The 7,186-nt window shown below is 57.3% G+C and overlaps 1 protein-coding gene across 1 annotated transcript; it reads left to right on the forward strand.

Annotated features, from left to right (window-relative positions):
- The first annotated feature begins 3,401 nt into the window (after positions 1 to 3,401).
- On the forward strand, positions 3,402 to 6,767 carry LOC128852655 (acrosin-like). Its single transcript, XM_054070948.1, has 5 exons — positions 3,402 to 3,472; positions 4,763 to 4,963; positions 5,257 to 5,522; positions 5,787 to 5,932; positions 6,414 to 6,767. Exons 1-5 carry the CDS (start codon positions 3,402 to 3,404, stop codon positions 6,765 to 6,767), a joined length of 1,038 nt encoding a protein of 345 aa, XP_053926923.1.
- The last annotated feature ends 419 nt before the right edge of the window (positions 6,768 to 7,186 follow it).

The following is a 7,186-nucleotide window of genomic DNA, read 5'->3' on the forward strand; positions in this document are numbered from 1 at the left end:
AGGGGGCAGAAAGGGGGGGGCAGAAATGGGAGGGGCAGATGTGAGGACGCCACCGGCTAAAGCCAACCTTGCCCCCACACACACTGTGAAATTGGGAGAGGGGGCAGAAAGTTGGTTGTGGGCGCGACAGTGGAGATGATGGAGGCCTCAGGACCACCAAGGGGGGCAACGCCCCTCAGGTCAATGGTGATGGCCAAGCTTTGGTCAAGTGGCCACGCTGCTGGCCGGGCCTCCACAGGGAGGGTGGTGAGACCAGGAGGAGATGGGTGTGATGGCAAGGGAGGGGCCAGAGGTTCTGCAGTGTGTCCACCAAACCCAAAAGCTGAGGAACAGAGGGAGCAGCAGAGCTCCTACATGACAAACATGGGGTCCTACACATCATCCATTGGGTCCTACACAACATCCACAGGGTCCTACACAGCAAACATGGGGTCCTACACATCAGATATGGCATCCTACATATTATACATGTGGTCCTCCACACCATCCATGGGTTCCTACACATCATATGTGGTTTCCTGCATGATGAACACGGGTCCTACACATCACACGTGGGTTCCTACACATCTGTGTGCATCCAACATTGACCAGGACACCTCATGGACCTGCAGTCATTAATCCCAAATCATGAGTGATGAGAGCTTGGACAGCCGGGATCTCTGGCTTCTGGACAAGAGCTGAAGAAGGCAAAGCACCAAAGACACCATTGAGTCACTGTCCCAGGATGCTGTGATGCCATTCCTGGCCGGTGACTCAGTGGTCTTGCAGCCCTATCGATTTCCAGTGGTAGAGTTGCGGGAGTTGGGCACAACGCCTGTATGTCCCCCTGCGTTGGGGACATCTTGAGTTGGGGACCCCCTGCTTTGGAGTCTCCACTGTACGGGGACAATCTGCTTTGGGGACACTCTGTACTGGGGACACCCCCTGAGCTGGGGACCTCCAGCCTTGGGGACACCCCCTACCATGGGGAAACCCCTGTCTTGGGGACCCCTTGAATGGGGACACCTTGAGTTGGGGATCCCCTGAGTAGGGGACACTGCCTGTATGGGGACACCCTCTATGGGGACCCCATCCCTTGGGGCCCCCTGCCTTGGGGACACCCCCTTGGGGCTGACTCCTGCCCTGGGGAACCCTCTGTGTTGACTCCTGCCCCCAACCCCCTGAGCACAGTCAGGGCTTCTGCGCGTATCTTATGGGGGGGGACCTTCTGGGGGAACTTTTGGGGTGCAAGAGGGTTTAGAGGTGCAGGAGGTGGTGGGCTGTGTGTTTGGGGTGCAGAAGGGTTTGGGGATCCGGTCAATATTGGAATGCAGTTGAGGTCCAATTGGTGTTTGAATGTAATTGAACCCCAGTCTATATTGGGGTGATTTTGGATGCGTTCTATCGCTGTTGGGGTGCAGATGGGGGACCGGTGGATGTTGGGGTGCAGTTGGAGAGATTCAGTCCATGTTGGGTGCAGTAGGGGGCTCTAATAGATATTGAATCATAGAATTACAAGGCTGGAAAGGACCTACTGGATCATCGAGTCCAACCATTCCTAACACTCCCTGAACTATACTCCTCAGCACCTCATCCATCTGTCCCTTAAATACCTCCAGGGAAGGTGACTCCACCCCTTCCCTGGGCAGCCTCTGCCAGTGCCCAATGACCCTTTCTGGGAAAGGTTTTCTCCTGATGTCCAGCCTGAACTTCCCCTGGTGGAGCTTGAGGCCGTTACCCTTTGTCCTGTCCCCTGTCCCTTGGGAGAAGAGCCCAGCACCCTCCTATCAACGACCTTCTTTCAAGGAGTTGTAGAGAGGTACGAGGTCTCTCCTCTGTCTCCTCTCTTCCATGCCTTCATGAACATGAACCACAAGCCTTCATGAACAGCCCCTCCCCAGCTTTCTTGTAGCCCCTTCAGGTATTGGAAGCTCTCTCGAATATGTCCTCGGAGCAGGCAGAAGCAGGGTCGGGCGCTGCTGCCTCCCCATGGCTGCCCACGCTCACCCCACCAGCAGAGCACTTGGTCGGGGCTGTCACGGTGTCCAACCTCACCTCCTTCCTCCCCTCTTGATTGGAACGTCCCACGTCCCCCCCACTCCGAGTTCACTGTACCCAACACCCAGAACCAGGGGCTTTGTGACATCAGCTCGGGGCTAAAGGATCTTCGAGCAGCGTGAGCACTGAAGGCAGTCCGTCGGCTGGTGCCGTGCTCGTCACTAGCTCTCGGTTGGTCCTCGTTAGTACTACTGCATCATGAAGATGCTCTTCTTCTTCTTTGTCCTGCTGGCCCTGTGCCTGCCTGTGCAGGGATCCTGGGAGAACTGCAAGTAAGTGGCACAGGTTGTTGGTCACAACAACCTCAGTGAAAGCTCCAGACTTGGGGAAAAGTGGAGGAAAAGGACCTTGGAGTGATGGTCAACAGCAGCAGAACATGACCAGGCAGTGGCTGGTGTGGCCAAGAAGGCCAACCACATCCTGGCTTGGATCAACCATGGAGTGGGCAGCAGGAGCAGGGAAGGGATTGTCCTCTTGGACTTTGTGCTGGGGAAGCTGCACCTCAAATCCTGGATTCAGTTTCGGGCCTCTCATACCGCAAAAGACCTTGAGGGGCTGGAGTGCATCCAGAGAAGTGAACGGAGCTGGGGAAGGGTCTGGAGCTCGGGGGTTCTGGAAGCAGCACAGGCCCCTGGGGCTGTTTGCCCGGACAAGAGGAGGCTTAAGGGGAGACCTCATGGTTCTCTGCAGCTCCCACAAAGGAGGTTGTGTTGAAGCGAGTATTCTGTTCCCCCAAGGAACAAGCAACAAAACAATAGGAATTGGACTCAGGTTGTGCTAAAGGAGGTTTATGACTGGATGTTAGGAAGAATTTCTTTCCTGAAAGAGTGGTGAAGCCCTGGCAGAGGCTGCCCAGGGCAGTGGTGGAGTCCTCATCCCTGGAGGTGTTAAAAGACCAAGTTGCTGTGGCACTTTGGGACATGGCTTAGTAGACAGGATTGGTGTTGTGTTGGTGGTTGGACTGGAAAATCTTCAGGACTTTTCCAACATTAACGATTCTACGCCCTTCCCAGAGAGCCTGGGCCGCCACCGTTGGTGTTTCCATGATGGCTCTTGGCAGGGAGAGCTCGGAGCCAGGCACTGCTGCCTGCCCCAAGGCTGACCATGCTCACCCTGCCAGCAGAGCATTCAGCAGGGTTTTTTTCGGGTGTCCAACGATACCCCCTGCCTCCCCTCCTCCTTGGAACGTCCCATGTCCCCCCCCAACCTCAAGTTCCCTGTACCCAGCACCCAGAACCAGGGGCTTTGTGACATCAGCTCGGGGCCAAAGGATCTGAGAGCAGCGTGAGCACTGCGGGCAGTCCGTCGGCTGGTGCCGTGCTCGTCACTAGCTCTTGGTTGGTTCTCGTTAGTACTACTGCATCATGAAGATGTTCTTCTTGTTCATCCTGCTGGCCCTGTGCCTGCCTGTGCAGGGATCCTGGGAGAACTGCAAGTAAGTGGCTCAGGGAAAGCTCCAGGCTTGGGGAAAAGTGAAGGAAAAGGACCTGGGGGTGCTGGTCAACAGCAGCTGGACAAGAGGAGGCTTAAGAGGAGACCTCATCACTCTCTGCATCTCCCGCAAAGCAGGCTGTGGTGAGGCAAGTGTTGTTCTGTTCCCCCAAGGAACAAGCAAGAAAACAATAGGATTTGACTCAGGTTGTGCTAAAGAAGGTTTATGACTGGATGTTAGGAAAAATTTCTTTCCTGAAAGAGTGGTGAAGCCCTGGCAGAGGCTGCCCAGGGCAGTGTAGGGGTCCTCATCCCTGGAGGTTTTAAAACACCAAGCTGCTGTGGCACTTTGGGACATGGCTTAGTAGGCACGGTTGGTGTTGTGTTGGTGGTTGGACTGGAAAATCTTCAGGACTTTTCCAACATGAACGATTCTATGCCCTTCCCAGAGAGCCTGGGCTGCCACCGTTGGTGTTTCCATGCCGGCTCTTGGCAGGGAGAGCTCGGAGCCAGGCGCTGCTACCTTCCCCAAGTCTGACGATGCTCCCCCTGCCAGCAGAGCATTCAGCAGGGGTTTTTTGGGTGTCCAAGCATACCTCCTAGAGCCACTCCTCCTTGGAACGTCCCACGTCCCCCCCCACCTCAAGTTCCCTGTACCCAGCACCCAGAACCAGGGGCTTTGTGACATCAGCTCAGGACCAAATGATCTTTGAGCAGCGTGAGCACTGCAGGCAGTCCGTCGGCTGGTGCCGTGCTCGTCACTAGCTCTTGGCTGGTCCTCGTTAGTACTACTGCATCATGAAGGTGCTCTTCTTCTTTTTCGTCCTGCTGGCCCTGTGCCTGCCTGTGCAGGGATCCTGGGAGAACTGCAAGTAAGTGGCACAGGTTCTTGGTCACAACAACCACAGGGAACGCTCCAGGCTTGGGGAAAAGTGGAGGAAAAGGACCTGGGATGCTGGTCAACAGCAGCTGAACGGGAGCCAGTAGTTGGCTGGCAGAAATGCTGCTGGGCTTCACTGGAGGATGCTCACTTCGCAACACCTTCATCTATCCCACGTGGTTCCTTCCCCAACCCTATGCGGCAGCTGCCGTTCCTCGCCAGCGCCCAGGCTGCTGGCACAGCTCCTCTAAGGGGGTAAAGCAGAGACAGGGGTGGATGCCTGCACACCCTACAGGGTTCCCTGGCTCTGCGCTCCACGCAGCAATGCCGGGTGGGGAGAGAAGGTGCCCGACCTTCTGCCCAAACAACATCAATGCCTCGAACAGGACAGTAATGAGTTTCTTGTTTTCACAGGACCTGCGGACTGCGGCCCTCGGTTTCCTATGGCTACGGCTCAGTGCGTGTTGTTGGGGGCAGAGATGCCCAGCCAGGATCCTGGCCAGGGATTGTGAGTGTGCAGAAGGTCCGGGAGACGCACGTCTTTCACGCCTGTGGAGGGTCCCTCATCCACCCACAGTGGGTGCTGACGGCAGCCCACTGCTTCGTCAATAGCCAGTAAGGAGGAGCAGGGAACAGGGAGAGCCCCAAAACCCCGGCACAGGCCCAGCGTGCAGCATCACGGGCGACTCCCAGCCCGCTTCCTTGCACTGCACCCAGACAAAGGCTGCGGTCGTGCCGCTGCATCCCAGATGCCTCCATCCCCACAGTCCTTGTGGCTCAGGCGTGTTGGGGCATAGATGCCCCACAAGCTTTCCTCTTTCCCTCGGCAAGCAGGAGGCAAGGAGCTGCTGGGCTGCTCCAGCGCGTGCCTCTGCTGCCTCTCACCCCTCTCTCCCTCTGCTTTCCAGGGATGTCCCAGCGTGGCGCGTGGTGGCCGGTACCACCTCCTTAACTGACATGGGCCCGGAGACACAAATCAGCTATGTCAGACAGATAATCATTCATGACGACTACGATAAAACCACTCAGGCGAATGACATCGCTCTGATGGAGCTCTATGAGCCTCTCCAGTGCACGCCCTACGTGCAGCTCGCCTGCATGCCTGACTTCTCCCTGCAACTGCGGCAGCTGAGAAACTGCTATGTTGGTGGCTGGGGGGTCACCACGGCCAGATGTGAGTTCCCCAAAAGTATTTCTATGGCGGGTGCAAGCTGGGAACCCTGGGCAGATGGGCTGGGTGTCCTGACAGCAGAGGCAGGAGCCAACGTCAGTCTGCAGAGTCATCTGTGTCTCATGGGGAGATGGGAATGAGCTGTCAGCCAAAGCAGGGTGGAAGGGAAACACCACGATGCCTCTGTGGACGCAAAGCCAAGCCCTAGGGAAGGGGGGACGGGAAGTGGCAGCAGGTGCCGGGTGCTTATTCCTGTCTTGCCCACAGCTGGAGGACTACCCCCGTCGCTGCAGGAGGCCAAGGTCCCCCTCATCGACCTTCGAATCTGTAACAGCAGCGGGTGGTACCATGGGGACATCCACCCCCACAACCTGTGTGCGGGCTATCCGCAAGGAGGCATCGACACCTGCCAGGTAGGAGCATGATCCCACTCCCGCCCCAGCAGCACCGGCAGCCCCAGCACTGCTGCCCCAATCTACCCCACTGCCTGCTTCGCCCAGCAAGTCCCCCTCCCACCGCTGGCTCCCCATCGCTCCTGAGTTCACCTCCTGCTCTCCAACTGCTTGTCCATGCTCACCGTCCAGCCCGTCCCACAGCCCTGTGACTCTCCCCATAAAGCCCATCCCACGTTCTCCTCAGCCCGTAGGTCCAGGCACCAACCCTGGAACATCCCTCTGCCCCACAGCCAGGGTCCATGGGCAGAGAGGAGAGAGAGGCCTGCTTTATAGTCCCACAGACACCTCCCCAACCACGTTCTGTCGGCTCCAGCACCGGAGCAGAGCCTTTCTGTGCAGGGAACACAGCTCTGGCAGCTGCTGGGAGAGAGCAGGAGCCAGCCCTGGCACTGACAGAGCCCCCAGCACCCCCTGAATCTACTCTTCTCTTTCTCTGCAGGGGGACAGCGGGGGTCCTCTGGTCTGCCAGGATCCCCATGCTGACCACTTCTGGCTGGTGGGAGTGACCAGCTTTGGCGTAGGCTGTGCCAGAGCCCGTCGGCCGGGGGTCTACACCTCCACACAGCACTTCCGTAACTGGATCCTGACTCAGATCACGCGGCACTCAGTTAGAGCTGCCAACGCAACGGAACATGCCTGGAGCCACATTCCCACCGTATCAAACCCTGTGGAGATGCCTCAAACAACAGAGCCAAGTTATTTCAGCTCCTGCCTTTATGCACTCAATAAGATGCTGGACTTCTTCACTCAGCTGCAGGAGTTCCTGCGGGTCCTGAAAGGCGGAGGCACATGAGAACAGGGGGAAGAGGATGCAGGACAGGCTGCATGGGGCCACCACCGTGTCCTTCTGGGGCAATGCCTGCTGCTCCAAAGGCAGCCTCAGGGGCCCAGACCTGCTTGATCCTTCCCTCACGCCTCACGTCGCCCATCCATGCCTACGGCAGATGGGTCTATTTTCTTTGGATTCTGTTTTGAGCCTATTCTGTCTAGGAATAAATAGTTTTCACAGCAAACTCTGCTTCAGCTTCATTCCGTCTCCGGGGCGAGGCAAGCACTCCAGGCCTGGTCCCTGCACAAGGAAAGGAGGGCACAAAGGCAAAGACTCACTCCAAAAGCTGAACCCGTGCATGCTGTGAGACAAGGGACACAGTGCAGCGGAAGGGAATAGCGGTCCCAGGGCCTGGAGGTCTTCAGACAATCACAGAGTGGTTT

Source organism: Cuculus canorus, chromosome 1 (assembly GCF_017976375.1).
Source record: "Cuculus canorus isolate bCucCan1 chromosome 1, bCucCan1.pri, whole genome shotgun sequence".
Lineage (NCBI taxonomy): Eukaryota > Metazoa > Chordata > Aves > Cuculiformes > Cuculidae > Cuculus > Cuculus canorus.